This window comes from Leptosomus discolor, chromosome 1 (assembly GCF_034619465.1).
Source record: "Leptosomus discolor isolate bLepDis1 chromosome 1, bLepDis1.hap2, whole genome shotgun sequence".
Lineage (NCBI taxonomy): Eukaryota > Metazoa > Chordata > Aves > Leptosomiformes > Leptosomidae > Leptosomus > Leptosomus discolor.
The window spans coordinates 217,007,876-217,027,209 of NC_141391.1; the positions used below are offsets into that span (position 1 = coordinate 217,007,876).

General features: G+C 46.4%; 1 protein-coding gene across 1 annotated transcript in view; it reads left to right on the plus strand.

The window, feature by feature from the left end:
* EXOC4 (exocyst complex component 4) overlaps positions 1-19,334 on the plus strand; it is a 405,200-nt gene that overhangs the window by 330,027 nt on the left and 55,839 nt on the right. The window contains exons 12-13 of the mRNA XM_086475059.1: positions 2,449-2,585; positions 9,655-9,810. Of these exons, the coding sequence (XP_086331185.1) occupies positions 2,449-2,585; positions 9,655-9,810 (293 nt within the window). The remainder of the gene's footprint in view (positions 1-2,448; positions 2,586-9,654; positions 9,811-19,334) is intronic.

The following is a 19,334-nucleotide window of genomic DNA, read 5'->3' on the forward strand; positions in this document are numbered from 1 at the left end:
AAGTGAAATACCAGTGGAAAATGAAAAGTATGATTATCCATGCAGAGAGGAGAAAAATTGCTTTTTTCTTCCAGGTTGCTACATGCGTTAGGAAGGAATTTTTCTTTTTTTTTTTTTTTTTCCACTCCCTATGTATAAATGTTAACTTTAATGCTTCACCCTTGAGGAAGAGGATCAGCCCCCAGGAGGAGGCTGGAATTTGGATTGCAGCTGCACAGCAACTTCTGCATTTCCCCTCTGTGCGGTCAGAGATGTTCGCGTGACGCGTCAGCGGGTTGAAGAGTCGCCTTCTCCCCTGCTGACAGACAAACCCTGGCCGCAGGAGCGCCTTTAAGCCATCCAGGTGCGAAGCGAAGCACCTCTGCTCAGCCCCCTTCCACCGACTGCGGTCACTGGTGCTCGGAGGTTGAAGGACAGCAGCTCCTTCACCAGCCCGAACGCGGTGGAGGCGTGCCTGTGCCCTACTTCTAGCCCAGTGGATCCGACGGATCCAATTTCCCCAAATTACTATGTAATTTCCATACCGCGTTGATCAGCCCAACGTGTGGGGTCTTGAGTTTCCTCTCTCAAGGCCGAGGTGCCAGATCAGTCTCTCGTTTTAGTAGGATTTGGGTAGATTCTTAAAATGCTGCTTTTGCCCTCGCTGAGGGTCAGCCTGGCACACCAAGCAGGGCGAGCGAAGAGCCTGGGCGACGCTTGGATCCTGCAGCTAATGAGCTGTGCTCGCCCCTCGGAGCCCATCAGTATGAAACCAGCATCCGTGGTAGCTGCAGCCTCGCCGCGCAGTTGTCTGCTTCGTTCGCTTGCGATGACTCCGGGTTGCAAGTCCTTTAGGGTTGGTTGTTCTCCTCCGTGCACTTCAAGCCCAGGGTGGGATTGAATATTTATTAAAACACAGATACTTGTCGTAGCAGGAGAAGCTGCGTAAACAGGAGCATCTGAGAGGCAGCTACACCAGACTATATTTTTGTTTGGACAAAATAATCCCAAATTGTTGCTAATTACAATATGAAAGATCAATTAATTCCTGTGTTTCGCTTGAGAGCAAGCTTAATAAGATACAAGAGCAACCAAAGAGAAGGGGTTTTTTTTCTTCCAAGTACAGTTGTGAGCCAAGGACGTATCAGGAGCAGCACAGGCAGTGACTAAGCCTTCATTGAAACCCCCACATGCTAAGGAGTCATGTGTGCTCTGAATGAGGATAAGGTTTGCAGATGCTTTTTTACCAAATCAGGGACAGGTAGCGGAGCAGAATCAATTCCTGTCACTCAGGGGTTGCTCTGGAGGAGCAGGATTATGGATCAGGGCGATGCTGCCGCACTTTAATCTGGAAATCAATAGAGAGACGGAAGTTGGGCTTGTGGGGATGTGGCAGAGACAATGATTTGGGGTTTGATGAGATTTTGCTCTGCAAACAACTGAGTCACTAACTCCTCTTCACGCCCTGATTAACACAGAGAAAGGGCTAAATTCAGCCTTGGTGCAGCTCTCTCAAAGTCCCTGGGGTCCCACCGTAAAATTTGAGTCCAGAATTTCTCAAACGAACCAGGGCTCCCAAATGCTTCAGTCTCCTTCCTTACCTTCGCACAGAGCTCGGGAATAACCCTTCACTCTACTGAGCCTAGTATTAATTCCGTTTTTATCAACCTGGGACTTTGATAACCTTCCTTCTTTCTTATTTGTAGCAACCAAATTAAATACAGCAGGCAAAGTTATAAATACAAACAGTGCCAAGTCACCTTGGGGTGCCTCAGAAATCCCGAAATTCATACAGAGCAGTTTAAATCTCGTTATCAGGCATATGGTACCTCCTTCTGCAGGCTGTCCGAACTTGCTCATCTGTAGGCTGTGGAGGAGCATTTTTGGTTTGCAGATTTGCCCCGTTTTTCCTGTGATTGTAATACACTGCTTGAGGTAACAAAAAAGGTGCTGCTTAAACCTCAGCCACGGGCAGAAAGCTTGTGCCCTACGCATGCAGCTTGCATGAATGGGAGTGCTGGGTGAAATCCCTGGTCCTTAGGATAGTCTGCAATGGGTGAGTCCAGAGTTATTGGTCAGGCTGAAGCGCTCGGGGTTTTGCAAGCTCAAGCAGGAACCGTGTGTACCTGCTTCCTCTGAAAATCACGCTTTTGCGTTTTGAGGTTTCGGCTGGTGAAGGAAAGACCTGGTGAACTCCACTGGTCCTCCAGAACTGGCTCAGAAGTCCCGACTTTCAGACCTGCTATTCAAACCCCTCAGCCACCCCTCTTCATCTCTTGCACGGTTTCTTCACTTCCCTCGTTCGTTCTGCTTTACGTCGCCCGGTGGCATAGGCTGTTCCAGCATCTGCTCGGGGAGCATCAGCTGTACAGTTGCATCTGTGACGCTAATTAGCAAAACATGAGAAGGGCTGAAATTAAGGTATACGCTGAGCTGCTATTCACACTTCATCTCTTCTTGCGTTTCCAGAGCACGGTAATTGTGGAGAAGACTGTTCAAGACCTGATGAACCTGATGCACGACCTGAGCGCCTATTCGGATCAGTTCCTCAACATGGTGTGTGTGAAACTCCAGGAGTACAAAGACACGTGCACCCTTGCCTACAGGTAGGAAACAAAATTCGGAGCTTTCCCAACCCCCTTGCTTTCCTCACCGAGGTGGGAGGCTGGGAGCGGCTGGGGAAGGATTCCGAGATGAATACAGGCAGGCTTGGAAACCAGTGTATGCTGGAGATCCTGCTCTTGGGCTTTTGCTGTTTGACGATGAGTGGGCAGGAGTTACTTCTAGAAATCGTCTCTGCCGGAGATGGTCAAGGATATTTCTTTCTAGGTGGGGAAAAAATCTGAAATAATGATCGTTGACATATGAAGTCTTGGCTTCCCAGTGACTTTGTCCACATCACCCAGTGGTTTAGGCTCTTTGAACGTGGGTGACAGTGAGAGCTTAGAAACCACGTGGCTTTTCTCTTGGGCAAAAGGTGACCTGGAGATAGAGAGTACAAGGCATCATCTTTAGCAGAAATACCTCTATATAGCTATTGCTTCATTGTAAAGCAAGTCAGATCCGTCCATTTGAGCGTTCCCAAGAGACTCAGCTAGGTTTTAATGAATTAGATTGAGATTTGGGTATTCAGATCTTGTGGCAACGTAGGAATTAGTAACCACCACACACCATATAAATACACATGTCCTGTGTTTTGTGAAACTGTTCCCAAAACTTTCTGTAAACTTATTCTTTCAGGGGATCATCAAATGCTCTATCCAGGGCTGCGTTCATTAGCATTTTTGGGTGATCCATCTCTAACTGCTTCCCCAACTGCGCTAAAGGCAGTGTGGTCCCACTGGGCACAGGGTTGTCATGCTGGGTCATTTGGTTTAAGTCCTTTGGGTTCTTTCTTTGTCATAGATTTCCTGGGTAACCGTTGACAACTCACTTCTCTGTACGTCCCAGTTGCCCATCTGTAAATTGGCCCTGGAGAGGGGGACCAGGATCGTGCCCCACACCGTGGGGCTAAAAACTTGCATTGCAAGACCCTAAAGATGCTGCGGCAATGTGGGCTCTAATAGCTGCTCTACATGATCTCCTTTAATGGCTAATTGAGGCTGGCGATAGCAGGGGAAGCTGAAAAAGCCCCTTGTGTTTTCTGACCACGAGCATCAAGAAATTATTTCCTATTGCCTGATTTCATTCAGGAGAAGCTTCATCTGGCAAGCGGCTGCGTACAGGCTCGTTATTATTATTATTAATAACGCCAGCAATAGCAGCGAGCGCATGTGTGGGCTAAACTTCGTCTAAGCGCTCGTGTAAATTGGTAGCTGTGCGTGTGCCTTTGTCCAAAATGGTCATATATTATATGAAACTTCACTGACTGGAGCCAGACAATAGATGTAATTTCTTTGGCTTGAACTTAAAGGTCCTTCCTTCCTTCCTTTGCTGATACCATTCCTGGATTTGGCACCTGCTGAGGAGTAATTAGGACAGCCCTAATTTGGCAATATCCTGATTACAGCAGGAGGAAAAACAGGAAACGTTCTAGTTTTGCTGCTAGCAAATGACTGACTGAAATAGAAATCTATATACATTTCAAATGATGCAGAGGAAGATAGCAGCCACCCGGCTTTCCCGGGGCGAGCGGTTCGATCCGCGGGGACGTTATGCCCTCTGCAGGGATCTCGCGTCGATACGGCTCTGCGCAGCCCGGCCCTTTGGACCAGGGTTTTCAGTGGGGCTTTGAGACGGATGAATCCTCCTGTTGATAAAGTTAGTGGAGGAAGGATCATTTACAGCTGCTTAAAATCCGAATAACCTCCTTAGAGCTGTGGATTAATACAATCGGGCGAAGGCATCGGACGGAGCAAGGAGGGGGTGTGTGTCTGCTCTTGAGATGTCAAGATAGTGAGAATTTGGGAAGCCAGAGAGATGGTGTATGCAAGATTTGCACATGGCATTCGTTCATGCCCATGTGCTTGTGTTTCTTGAAGGGGAATATGAGCAAACGGGGATGAAATGTATTCAAATACAGGCTCCTCAAAGCGAGCCTGTTTTAGTCAGAGCCCTTTGCAGAACAGATAGCTCTGTCAGGGCGTCAGCGGTAAGAAATGCACAGCTGAGATTTTTCATGTTTGATTTCCATTTGGCTCGCGTTTTCTAGTGAATGCAAGGGAAAAAAAAAAAAAAACTAAGGGGGCTGGTTATGAAAGGATGGGACATTTATGTAAGTAGCAACTATGGATTTTCTTGTTTTAATTGATGACAAATTTTGGAAGCGTGTTTGATCTGAGGTAGGTGAGATGTCTTCTGCAAATTGCATGTTTGTAAGAAGTGCAATATCAGTTTGGCACAAACTGTTTACAAATGTGAGTTGTGTTTTCTGCCTAGTTTATGAGGGGTTGGGGCTTAAAATGAAAACAAAAATGGGAGATAGAGCCACAAAACCTCCTGCTGTGTTGGCAGTGCTTTTCTTAACTCTTGTCCAGCCCGTGTCTAGCTGCTGCTTCAGCAAATTTCTATGAAAGCAGCTCTACAGTATAGTTAAACCATTTTTATGAGGCTTTGGGAAGCACTGAAAAGCCACAGAAGGAATCAGAGGATGGGGAAAAACGTCACCAGTTCAAGGTAGCTGCCCTTAACATGAATATTTCTTTTGAATCTCTTGCCAACACCCTTCTTGGACAAGCTTTGCTGTCTTGAAGGCTAAAACTAATCTCTTTCCATGTCTTTCTACAGAAATTGGCCCCGTGTTTAGTTAAGCTCACGTTGAAGTTGCACGGTCTTATTTTGTTGTCCGAGTTTAAGCGCTATCCTGTGTGTCCACCCCCTGCTTACGGATCTTCATCCTCCCTCCCTTGAACAACCATCTTCTTGTGCGTTTTTCAGCCTATTTGAAGAGTCTGAGTAAAGGCACCACTCACCCAAATTACTCTCTTCAGTCTGTAAAAAGAGATGGATATTTCCAAAGAGTGATTCACCTTGATTAAAATGTGCCTGCACTCTCTGGAGGCGCCCAGCTCTCTCCGTCGGCTCTGAAGGCAGCTTGTGGTGACCAGCCTCCTGGCTGGACCATCTCAGCTGAATCGGTAAAGTTAGGTGGGGTAAAACTGGGCCTAAATCTCTCCAAATGTTATGGAAAAAAAAAAAAAAAAAATCACGGTTCCTGCTTTCCAGCAAGGCAAAATAAAACTAAGCCCCTTTTTATTGATAAGGAAGTGAGGAGCAGATGAATTCATCCAAGGTGTGGGGTCTGCGGTCAAACAGGGTTTCTCAAGTCCCTCAGAAATGTTCTTGCCACTCAGTTTGCTAGTTCTTACTGGCATCTTCCCCTTTTTGCATCAACTTTTTGGGTTTTAAGTTGTCTTTTTGACTCATTTTGGGCAGGGCTCTGTCTCCCTCAGGCCGTTAGGTACCGGGCACGCGCTGTTAAACTCTTTAGCAGTGCGAGCAGAGCTCAGCATTGGAACATCACCTTGGCCCTGGGAAGAGGAAAAAAAAAATCGTTTCCAAATACATTTGGCACCAGGCAATGGAGTCCAGTTAGCCCCTGTGGCCCCCAGATGTTTTCTTAATGAAGAGCCACGGCGCCCCGGCTGTGTCCGGGGATGTTCCCCATCACTCTGCCCCCAGCTCAGCGTGGTAGTGGTGCAAAGCTGGGACCGTTACCACCAGCAGATGTTTTCTGGATAAAACCCAGAAGGGTGAACCCTCCTCACTCCTGTGCCATCACCTGTGCAAGTGTTACCCCTGTTCCCTACCTGCTCCCGGGAGCTGGGTGCAAACAGATGGCATTTTCCTTGGCCCGTTGAGCTGTGAATTAATTAGTTGATTATGGCACTGGTGGTGGCGAGTAACCCTATTAGAGCAGCAGGAATAATTACATAGGAGTTTGGGAGAAGGGGGGGGGGGGTGTTTGAAAGGAAGTGTTTTGAGCTGTACTAAAACGTGTCATCCTGTCTTGTGGTAATTTACCCGAGGACCTGAATTAGGTTGACATTGATAGAAGTTACGGAGGTTGAAAACTGGCTGAGACACTAGAAGGAGAAGGTGGAGGGAAAAGGGGTCTGTAGTTGATGGGGAAAGCTGGAGATTGGGGTATGTACCACCCTATTTAACATCTTCCTTAACGAGGGGGTGGTTGGAGTAGAACCAACCTGTCAGTAAAAATTAGGAGGTGTTGCAATCATGGGAAAGAATAGGGGCATAATTCCAAGGGACCCACATAATGGGGCAGTGTCCCAGCATGATTAGTTTGAAGCTCCCTATTGAATTCAGTCAAGAATTTGGCTTAGTGGCTCATGGACCCCTGAGTACCAACATCGCCAAAAGGTGAGAAAAACAGGAATGGTGTGAGTTAGGCTCTCAGAAAACACTGACCCTAGAAAAGCAAGGACACCAAGCTCAGTTTGCGACTTGCTAGAGCAGCCAAACAGCCTCCCCTCTCTCCTCCCCCACCACCTGCTCCAAAAAGGGTTTTTGAGGACAGCAGATAATAAGGATCATAAAACAAAGAGGTAGCTCTGTCCTCTGTATGACTCCATCAGAAGGCTCCCAAAGATGTCTTGCATTTGTGGACATCAGAAGGGCTATGATAAGGCTGTAAATAATTGAAGAGAGTAAATAGTGAAAGTGGTGAGAGCTGCGGCTGCTGCAAGGAGAAATGATGGGGAGTAATGGGATGAAATTGAGTAAAATAAAACACGAGCACAGTATCAGGAAATTTTATTTTTTATTTTTTTTTATCCAAGAGTTAGATTTGTTCAACTGTGAAATAGTCTCCCAAGGGAAGGAGACTATTACTTTAGTCATTTAAATCTGGAGAGGACAAAGCACTGGCTAATATATTCAATGGAACAGTTGTCTTGCCTTGGCAGAGGAATGGCCAGATATCATCAAACTCAGTTTTTCCATCTTGGATGTCAGAGATTCTGGTGGAGCTTTGTTTTTTCCCCCTCGGTTTTCGCTGGGTTGAAAAAAAAAAAAAGACCTTTTTTTTTTCGGAAGTGGAAAAACACCAAGTTCCTAACAGCAGCAGAAGGCCAAGTCGAAATTTTGATGCCGAGGTCTTCTGTGGTTGGAAACAAAATTCATTCTTTTGTCTGTGGCAGATTGAACGTGAAATGTAAAGAGAAGGAAAATTTCTCTGTAAGTGCATGTGACAAATTCATTTTCACAAATCACGTGTACTTGCTGAGCAGAGGTTGTTTTCTTGGTGGTAGGTGATAGGAGTGATAGGTTCCTCCGTGCTGGTGGGAAAAGAAGTAATCCACTCTATTTCAAGATAGATCAGTGTTGACTCCTATCTCAGTGCCTTTTTCACTGTTTTCCTTTTCAAAACCCAGATACTCAGTGTATTGTGACTTCTATTTGTTGACCAAAACATACCTTTCAGGAAGTTTAAAACGAGACCAGTTAACCCATACAAACCCCTTAGAAACGTGCGGGGTCTTTATTGTGATCTTGCGTGACCCTTCCCAAAGTCACCACCTGAATGCTAGTGACAGCTCTGAGCATCTGTTTGCCCCCTGCAACGTCCTAGCTTGGATCTAGCAGTGTGCAGCCGAGTAAATGGCTCTGCAAGTTCCACATCGAGCTGACACGGGCTGAGCCAGCACTGATACGTTCATACTGCAGCACCCAGCAACACCAGTTACTGGTTGACAGATCCAGTGTTGAATCTCTGCGTCTTTTTGATGCACAAAATTTCTTGCCCTGTTGAAGAAGCCATTTTTTCTGGGGGACAGTGGCAGAAAAAGGTCCGTCTGGCCTTTACACTTCTTCAGCTCCTTGCGTTGTAGGACACAGCCAACATGCTTTGTTCCTAGGTGTCTTGTGAGCGAGGGGTGGTGGGTGTTTGAGGGGGAAACACAGCTCCCAGAGCCGTTTCTGTGTTTTCACATAGTAGAAGGTGACCAGTCTCAGCACACCAGGGGGATCTTGATTCTGTTGTTAACCTTAAGCTAAGCATCTCCATAGGAGCAGGACCTCTGAGACCTCATCTTTTCAGATGCTTCCTTTCTCAAGTCACACTCTGCTGGTTGTTCAGTGGGTTTGCTGTGTTCCCATTACAGAGGGCAGGAAGAAAATCCTACTGGTGCCTGTTGAAGAGGTCGCCACCATGCTTTTGCTTTGATTGGTGTGGACGGGTGGCCCGTGTTTCTTCTTGGGCTGGAGAAACAGTCCAGCTGGTCACCATGCAAGGACCTCCTAGAAGAAGAGCCTTCCAGATGCTCGCCAGAGAAGCAAATCAGTGATAGGATCAAGAAGGAAACACCAGCACCCCTAACTCCCTCTTGCCTTTTCCAAGAGATAGAAAAACACCTCCCTGATCCTCTGCTGAACAACCCAAGAATGGGAGAGGACTTTCCTCCCTCGAATCACGGTGTGCTAGTGAAGTAGCAAACATGGATGAGGACCATGCTGATGGTTGTTCAGGAGCAATCCTGACGCAAAAAATAGGCAGCTAATTGGCTTCTCCAAATACAGCGTCCTGTTTGTCTCCTGCAATTGCCAGTGAGGAATTCTGATTAGTTACTCCACCAAAAATATTAAACAAAGCCTTCGTAATTGGAATATGCTCTGATCTTTGATTCGATTTCACACATAGATAAGATTTAGCTGAAATCTCTGTTATTAGATGTTTTGGGTGACTGGAGAGAAGATCCTGGACCCTTCATTTCCTTTCATTGCTTCAGACCTGGTCCCCAAGCTGGGCCAGCTGGTGTGCGGTGAGCTGATGGCTTCCACCCAGGTCTTCCTGGGCAGGTTTCCACGTTGCAGTCACAACACAATCAGCAGCGGCTGGCGAGCTCGATTGAGATTGCAGAGAACAAATGAGCCATGGAGAAACTACCTTCTCTCTCTTCAAGTACAGAATGACCTCCTCTGGTTGTGTAAATGATTGCAAGTTGAATAATTTCGAGGGTGGGGAGGATATCGCCCTTTGTCCCTTAAAGGACTCTATCAAAATACATCAAGAGTTGTGAGTTTAAGAGAATTTTATATCCTGTCCACCCGTGTTGCCGTGCCCTCCGTATGAGCACTTTGTTGAATTCCTCTTTGGACGCCTTCCTTAATGCTTAATGCACCTTTGTATGTGATAGGGATTTTACTGAATATGTGCGGAATTGCGTGAAAAGTCCCATTTGCTTCACACTAACGTGATTGTTGCTGCTTTCCCCGTAGGAGCATCGTGCAGTCGGATGAAAAGCTGGTGATCAGTGCGTCCTGGGCTAAAGATGACGATATTAGCAGGCTCCTGAAATCTCTGCCCAACTGGAGCAACATGGCTCAGCCCAAGCAACTGAGACCCAAGAGAGAGGAGGAGGAAGACTTTATAAGGTAAAATATTTTATGAAGTTGTAAAAGGGTTTCAAGGAGTCTAGCAACAACGGTAAAACCTGCTGGAAACAAAATAATTACGGTGTTTGCATAGCTGTTGTGTCCCCAGGTGTGAGAAGAGGTTGAGATGTTGTCATTCCTCGAGTGGAGCAATGAAATTTGAGTCCACGTGCCATTACGCTGCGTGATTTGAAAGCCAGGCACCAGCTTTGCCGAACTGAGAACTTCCTGTGCGTTGCCTGGATTTGGTTCTGTTGATGGTATCGAGGCATCGTTAAGGAAGTGATCTGTTTGAGGGATGTTTCTGGGCTTTGCTGATCAGTCATGTGATGGGTTGGTTATAGATAAACCACCCTGAAGCTCTTTATCCTTCAAGAGAAAGAGAAAGCAGCGCTTCTTCTCACATGCAACAAGGACAGAAGAGAAGGAGGCCATAGTTCCATAAGGACCTTCACTGGCAGTGCCAGCTTGCTGCTTTCCTCCCTTTGTTGCTCATTTCTGCTCGCTCTTTTGTTCAAACACGGCTCTTGGAAGAGTTGTGTTTGTGAACCGAGTCAGGAAAGGGGCTGGGATTGGGGAGGGAAGGAAAGGGTTGTCTTTAATTCAGGCAGATCCTTGTCTTGGTTGATGGTGCTACTCTGATCACCCATGCAATGAAGAGAGCAGCAGGCTGCGACCTAATGGAGGGGCCAAATGGGTGTACTGGGCAGGAATTCCCAAAACTAGCATTGTCACCAAAGCCGTCCTCCATTTGATCCATGACCTGCTGGTTTCTCCTCTGTCCCAGCCCCAGGAGCTATGTAAGGAGAGTGAAATGAAAAATACTGATGCCTCCAGAGGGGCTTCTTTCGGAGGCAACTTACTGCATCCAAACCAGATTGTTTCTACCTTTTCCAGCAAGTGAAAGCCTGTAAGTAGGCAGATTGCCTTTCCCTCCTGTAAATGGCTTAGTCTCCGAATTGTTGACGCGTCCTGAAGAAACAGGTCCTCTTTGTCATGCCAGCAAGTCGAAAAGCTTGTCTGCACATTCCCATCACTATTCATCACTTCCTTGATTGGCATTTGGCTATAAAACTGTAGGAGTAAGTGAAGCTGTTGAAAATTGCATGTCTAATTTGCCCAGATTGTCATTTTACTTATTCACTGAATGCAAGCACAATAACATAAAGATGATGCAGTCTAGAGAGAGGAACGACGAAGAGTGTAAAATATGTCTAGTCACAGAAATGTTTGCTCATACTGCAGTGGGGATAATCAGCTTTGCCAATGTTTTAAAAAAATCTCCAGTGCTGCGGGAAGAGTGAGGGCAGAGAGCCCTTGAGGTCTTTGTGCAGTCCCTGAGATTTTTGAGATTCATCAATTCGGTCCTAGCCTTCATTTCTGCCTTCACATTTACCCTTTGTTTCTTGGCACAGAAAGGTGCTGGGTTGCCCTCCTAGCTCTTACTGTGATTCCTGTTACACCAGAGCTCCCCTGGATGCCATGCTGGGTACTACTGGTTGAACATCACCTGCTAGTGTAAATTCCTGGCCAGGCTAAATCCGATGGCCAAGCTAGCTCAGGCTGATGCTAGCAGCGACAACATTTTCATCCTAATATTCATTTTATTCCAATACTGTCATTTGATTATCCATAACTGGAGTATTTTGTGAGATTGTATCAGAGGTGTCAGCATGGAAAGCCTATTAGGTCATCAACGTTGAATTCACTGGGAAAAGCTCCTCTACCATGTCTTTTTTTGTTAGTCTGGACGTTAGGACAAAGATTTTTTCTCAGTATCTGTTTGCCCAGAGCGTCATGTATTAAGTGGCAGCTCCTCGGAGTGCCATGTGAATGCTCCTTTAGCATTCATTTAAATGGTAATAATTGGTCTGGGCCAGTTTTAGCCATTGATGGTAAGCGACATGGCTTATAAACTTCCTCAGGAATCTGTGCACAGTTGAATAGATCTCTCCTGAAAGATTCAAAATGAAATTAATTGCTTGTCCAAGTTTTTTGTCATCTTCTTTCCATTTAAGCAGACTTTTTTCAGACTTTCTCCTAATACAAAGGAACATTTCTTCACTGGTGTTGGTTCTTTCTCTTCCTCTTGGCGCTGCTGATGAATTGGGAATAATTCTGCCGTAGCCATTGCTGCCTGAGCACTGCAGCGGAGCCAAAGGGAAACGGGTCCTGCAGATACCTTGGTTATGAGGGTCATGGCTGTGATGGGAGAGCCTGGGAGAGCTCCTTTCATTCCCACTTTAACCATCCAAGATATTTAAAACGTTGATATACAGATACCCACCTGTGTGCATGGACCCCACTCCTCGGCTAGCGGGGACAGCACTAAGCATCCTTTCCTGGAAAAGAAGGTTTCAGCTTGATGAAACGTGGGACCATGTTCTTTTGGGGCATAAAACAAGGCTGACAGCAGTGCTTGAGCTACTCGGCAGCATCTCTTTATGAATGTTGCTAAATTAAATACGTCCTGAAAGTTTACCACCGTTTTTTATACTGCGGCAGGAAGAGATATCAGTGCACAGTTTTCCTTCCCTCCCCAGGTTTCCTGTAACTCATTTGTTTAATGAAAAAAAAAGAATCCAAACACAATGTCTGTGCAACAAAACCCTCATGCATATCTGCGTTGACAGTGATTGATTTTGTTGTCTTAACCCGCCGCTATCTCTTTTGCGAATAGATGTCAAAAGGCAGGGTAAGATACTAGCAGAATCTCCCCATTAATATTCTGGTGTGGTTGGCCAGACAAAGGGACCTGATTGAGCATATTATAGTAGCTCAGAACTTGGCAAGGGGAGAAAGGAAAGAAAAGTCATGCCTCTATTCGTATAATTAGTTTTTAAAGCTCTGAAGGCTATTTGGCACTGGGCGGGTGTGAAATATGCTGCCCTTATCGCTTTATAAAGGTTAGCCTTCAGTTCGTTACTGAATCAGATATGTTGGTGATAAAACCCAAAGATGTATCCTTTCCAGGTTTGCCTTTACCGAGGAAAAGCGACGTGAAAAGAGCTTCAGGTCTGGTCGCGCTCAAGTTGCGGCAGAAATTCTTGGGTTTCGGTGCAGCTCTGCAGCAGCACCCGGGGGGGGGGCAAGGGGCAAGGGCTCTGTGCCCCCGAGGGAAACCGCGTCTTCGGGGAGCTGCGGAAGGCGTGCTGGGAATTCACGGGGCGACACATTTGCCTGGAAACCCCGTGGTGGCCTGAAGATCACGCAACAACGCAGATTAGTCTGGGTGCAGGTCTGAGTTACCAAACCTGCCTTAGGAGGAGGATGGTGATTTTCCGCTCGCCTTTTGACTCCAGCAAGCTCCTGAACGCTGAGCTTGGGATCAAATTCTCAGGCTAAAGTTAATGGAGCAGCAAAAAACCCCCACTTCTCAGCATCTTCATGTGCCACATGACTTTTCCTCGCACTGTTTTTGTTTTTTTTTTAATGAGGATAACCTGACTGCAGGGTGCTCCAGCTGCGTGCTGCTTTCTCCCCTGCACCTCCTGTTCACTTGAGGGTGCTCATCCTCACTTGCTCTGCACCGAAAGGATGGAGTCATTTCGAGCAACCTGGAAGGATGCCTGTGCAACAGCAGATCCTTCAGTAAGTCGTCCCAAATGGCATTGGTGAGGACAGTTACCCTGTCCCTGCTGCTTATTAGGATCTCTTCTCTCCCCCTGGTTTAGTTGATGCCGATCCTCTGACTGTATTTCCAAAACTGGAGCCTGCGTGCTCGTGTGGGTCTGCTTCGGAAATGGGTCACTGTTGAGGAACACAAAATAATAGGCTGAGGGAGAAGAGCAGGGATGGGCTAAAGGGTGTCCCTCCAGAAGGCGTGATGGGAGCAATGAAAGTACCCTCCAGTTTGGGGTGTTTGTTCGGACTGTGTCTTGGGAACCGCTGTCTCACCTCAGCTCCCTTTGGGCGTGCAGCACGTCTCGCCTGTGCCCTGGGAGGGCACGTCATCCGTCCAACGGCAGCGATGACACCGGGGAACCCTCCAGAGAATGAAGTCACCTCTCCTTTCCTTTTCTTGGGGGTGATTAAGCACATCTCTGCTCCAGATGCAAACTTTTGCTTAGCCCTGGGAGCACGACACGGAGTTAAATAGTGGTCTGAGGCATGATTTTGCACTGCAGTGAATTAAAAAGGCCCCCATGAGCAGTTCCCCAGAGGGTGCTTGAGGGAAGTCCACTCAGGAGGTTGGTCCAGAGCTCCTAGGACAGGTCACAGCTTGAATTCCTTCAGCTGTTTCCAAAGGGATCAACGTGCTGTAAACTTCTTGTTGTGTAAATAAATAGTCTGTGCAAGCCCCGAAAGCAGAACTGGGAATGAGCTGGGGACAGTTTGCATTGGACCATTGAGTCCTTCTCTTGGTGCAAAGGGAGACCCGTGATGGCAGAGTTCAGGCCCTACCTTGCCATAGGGTGGTCTTCCCTTGTTCCACCTCTCTGGGCAGCCAGAAGGCACTGGCCACAGTTTGCACCAAAAGCTAAATCTCGGGTTGTTCCATCTGCTGCCTGGTGGGTGGTTTTGGTAGTGTTGGGTTTGGAGCTTTCCATTATTTTTATTTGCGTTTGCTGTCTTAGTGTTTCTCCTGCCACATGGTCCTTTTCTGAAACCTTGATGTTTTATGGAAGGCTTTTCCCTTTCTCCACCTTTTAGCTCTCCCTCCCGTTCTCAGTTGTAGCTTTTCTGTCTCTTTTTCCTTCCTCAAGAATAAAAGATCTCCCTCTCCAGTTTCTCAGGCTCTGTGTATTACATTCACAGTACTTTTAAAGGGCGAGAGGATGATTTTGGAAGATTGGCAGCAGACTGCAGACCTTATTTTTCCTCTGCTGGGACTATGAATGTGAGCATACCATAGGTGTGAGTCATTTCCAGTCGATGACGGTCTGCTCCTTTACATGGGATGGGTTTCTAGATCTCTTTTTTGGATCCTACGGGAAAATGGGCCTGGTGATGAGCTCAACTGGTGCTAAATCCTGTTGCTGTCGGGAATCTCATCTGAGAGGTGTAAAATCGAGTGAGCACCTGGATCTTCACAGCGCACCTCCGTATCCGAGAAGTTTCCTTCTGCCTTTGCTTGTCTTGTGAAGGCAAAGAAGTTTTGGAGGATTTGGGCTGGATTTGGGGGGTTTTTGAGGATTACATATGTTCTGAATGTGAACCCAGGAGGAATCTCCCGGCTTCAGACTCATTAATACTACAAATTGCATTGTCTCTGTGCAGCAACATCCAGCTCTTCCCACATCCTTCTTTGGGGTAATGTCTGTGCCCCTAAACTGCGTGGCAGGGATGGAGGGGGAAGCGTGGAGTTTCAGCTTCTCCACAAATATTTAATAAAAGCTCCTGCTTTAACAAGATTGTATATCACTAAATCACATCATTAGAGCTACACAGTATACTCCAAGACTCTTCCTTGTCTGCTGTGATAAATCGTATAATGTAAACTTAACAAGGCCAGAATATTCAAATAAATTTAAGCGAGAAGCTGGCGTGTGATGTTACAGCTTAAAATTGTCAATTAGCGATGTCTGCTTTTTGACAGTGTCGCGACCTCGCAGCAGAGATTTGGAGCTGCCGGGGAGCGCTGGCGCCGATCGCGCCCCGTCCCTAATCGAGATGCACAAATTGTTGTGGAGGCTTTGCGAATCCCAGCGAACCTCAAATCTGGGTCATTTTTAGGATGGGCTAGATCTTCAGTCCTTTAAAGGCGAATACCTTAGGCTGGCAGGGTGAATTTATATCCACTGAGGATCCTTTGCAGCGGCTTTTCATCAGGACTGCAATGCTGTTTGGATGTGCTGCGAAAAGCGTTCTCATGTGCTGAATTTTTAAAATACCTTCAGGTGCTGAATCTTTGAAACAAGTGAAACGGTGTCTTCTGCAGGAAGGTGGCTGGGCTGGGTTTTATTGTTCTTGCGGCTGCAATTCATTTCAGAGGGCTTCCCTTTGCAGGAAAAGCCCACTTGGGTTATTTGGTTTGGTGCTTGCATGATTTCCTGGTAGTTGAACAAATTCTGGTGCGAGATGAAGCAGCAAACCACCTTTTCTCTCTTTATAAATAAGAACATAGTGGGAATTTATTTGAATTAATCAAGGGGAAATCTGTCTACCTGGGTAGTTTCTATATACAGATTTTAAGTCACAGGCTGGCTCTATGGCTCAGGTGCAGGAATAGAAAACAAATGGGTTATAGAAATTGATATATGACACAAATACATGGAAAAACCTACTGATCCAAAAGAAGCTGCAAAGCTGCAGTGAAACTGATGCAAATACTGTCATTATAATCTTTCCATTGTAATGTGTATCGTGTTTTGAGACTGTATATATAAGATACTATACATATTTTAAGTGGTTAGTATGTTGAGTTGTTACAAGGCAAGCTTTTTACCCAGTTATTGTTCTCACTAACATTTTCATGGATGTTCAGTTTAACGTGGTTTTGGTACAGCACCGTGACAAAGCAGTAACCCTTGTTTTGCCACCCCTTCCTAGGGTGTTTGTGTCTTTTATCCTGTTCACACTTGAATATTTTTAGAGTATTTCCTCTCCAGCCACAGCTCTGCCCGCTGCTCTTAGCTGTGGTTGAAATTCGTTTCGTTGCTTCTCCTCGGCAAGCATGCGATGCTCAGCGGAAAGCATCCCTCGGAGGTCTGCTGTCGAGAGGGTGTGAGAAAGGACAGGAGGTCCTCGTTGGGTCAATGTGTTCCTGGGGGAGCTCCCAAGGGGTTTGCTTTGTGTCCCCCCCCTCCTCCTCCAGCTCCACGCACCCTCCCAGCGAGCTTTTTCCTCAGCGTTGTTTGCCGAAGAAATAATTGACACTAATTTCTTGGCAGAGAAAAGGGAGAGGAGCAGTAAGTGAACACAAAGCTGCTGCCAGGGGTACCTCAGAGACCTCCTTCCTCGTTCTGCAGTATTGATGTGGACGCTTGGCTGGTTTTCAGCCCTGCTCTGGCACGGTCAGAGTGCCTTCAACATAGCACAGGTCATCTTGATCTATCACACATGCTCTTCCCTGGCCTTTCCTCCCTCACGTACGAGTTTCCCGTCCTCTCGTGTATATGCTGAAATACGGATGAGGGGAAGCCTCGTGTGTTGTCATCAGTCCCTCTGTTTCCAGGCAGTTTAGCTCAATAGTTTGTTTAATTTTATTAACAGCTCATCCCTTAAAAACATCACCATTGCTCTTGGTTGCTGGCGGAGACGAGGGGGAAGCAGAAGACTTCTGTGGGGAACCAGGACGCCGGCCTCTCCCCATCCCCGCTGGTACCATGCCAAGGAGTCATCCTGTACAGTATCCACGAGAGCAGGGGGGCTGTGAAGCTGACACATTGCTGGGCACTGTGTTTGGAAATTAAAAAAAAATTTAAAAAAAAAAAGAGACATTTGGCTGGTTTAACAAAGGGAAGCAAAATGAGGTGCTTCGTTAATCCGAGGATTAAGCTAGCACAGCTGGCCTGCGCTGACAAAGCGGAGATTGAAGAGGGAACCCTCTTGCAGGGCACACAGGTCCCGTGGGAATCGAGACTAAAGGGCGACGAAGCGGTGTGGCACCACCATGAGATACCAGTATAAGGAAGGGGGAGCTCCCGCAGTGAAACAGCTGGACAGTGAAGAGAGGCACTTGAATTTGCTTTATTTGCTGTGTAGTGGATATGCAATATTAATCTCTGTCTTGAGCGTGGGTATATGCACGGCTGAATTAATCACAGGAGAGTGGAGCGTTGCCTTTTGTTATAGTTCTGTAAGACGCTCTGTTATGAACCACTCGCTTAGGAGGTTTTCTTGCTTTCTAAAATATATCTTTTCCGTGGCTGGAAATTTCCATCTTTGGGTGCTCACCAAAAGTGGCAGGATCTGTCGCTGTTCTCAGAAGCTTTGGCAAAATCCAAAGCAAACTTCATGGGTCAGGTAGGATGGGATTTGAATTTTCAAAATCAAAATCAGGGTACCGACTGAGCCATCAAAAATTCATAAATGAAATGCAGAAGGTGGCTGCAGATCTCTTTGTATGTGCTGGCTCTGTCTTAGGTGCACACAGATACGGATGTGACAAGTATTGGCTGCGAAACTGTACGGGAATCAAAGGTCTGAAGATGCTGTTTTAATGCAGGTATTCAAAAGAGCAGAGTTAAGGTTGGCTGTTCAGTTGATTTGGGTTTTTTATACCCTTCCTGTTAAGTGTTTAGCCTTGCAAATTTAATAAAGACAAAGAAAGGCATGTAGTGAATATTCTCTCAAGCAGGCATCCAAAACACTAGTGAAAATTTGCTTCAGGGAGACGTTTCCTAACAGCAGGTTTAAATTGAAATTACAGGAATCCACCAGAACTCTTTAAAGTTATCATCTAAAAGGGACTTGCTTGCTGAAGGTTGTCTCTATTATAGGTTTCAGTTTGTGTGAAAGAGTGAATTCTGCAGTCAAGGATATGTATTAAAGAGAACAATTAAATATATTTTCTGCCCTTTTGGTAGAAATTTCTGTTGTTTTAGAGCGAGTGGCAGAATCGCATGGAACCCAACAACATTTTAGAGTATAGCTTCCCATAGGAGACCTTATTTGTATTCCTCCCAGGAGCAAAACTAGGAAATACACCATGCTTTTTGTATTATATAGATTTTTCCCAGCCTGACTGAAAGCACTGTATTATTCATGCCCAGGCTATCCATCCAAAGCGGTGCCAAAACCCATTTCTCTTTGCGCGTGGGAAGGCAGAAGAGTTGAACCTGCGATAAAACCCGATTCGTAATCGCGGTTGTGGGCAGCGGCGTGGTGGCAGCTCCTCATTTGACATCTCTCAGATTGTGGTTCCCAAAAGAAGTGCTTTTTCTATGGCATTTTGTATTGGAAAACCACGTTAACGACGGTAGAAATTCACCAAATGTTTCATTTCTTACTTTTCTGAGTGATTGATGCAGTTGCCAGTGGGATTTGATAGCCTAAGTCAACAGGAGTGGTTTAGTTGGAGGTGAAAAACCGTATCTGTGAAATGTCTTCTGCTCCCCAGGAACACCTGAGGGTATCTGAGTTTTTGTAGGTGGGTAGAGCGAAGTGATGTGCTTCGTGTTTGCTGTAGAAGTCAGCAACGTGTTTTACTTGAAAGAATGATCGTGCTTTACAAAAAAACAAGTGGTCTACCCCAGCTGGGAGCTTGTCCGCCAAGTCCAAACCTTTTGGACACCGGTTTGGACTTTGGATGAGTCGCTCAGCTGTCCTCGCTCCCCAGAGCTTTGCAGCCCTTTTGTGACTATCTGAGAAATGCCTGGTCAGGGAAGCTTGTTGAGGGCTTTCCTGAAGTTCGGAAAGGGTTTAGCGTGTTTCCAATAGCCAACTTAGGGCGAGGAAGAACAGCTGGATTGGCACTGCCGTGGTCCACTGGCGTTGGAGATGTTCCCGTGTCTCAGGCCTCAGACACAGCCAACAGATAAGGATTCCTCCCAAACCTTAGTATGCAGGATACAGCCTAAGGCAGCATTTTTGTTATTGTCAAGCCGAAGAAAATCCTTGAAGAGATTTTTTTAACGAAG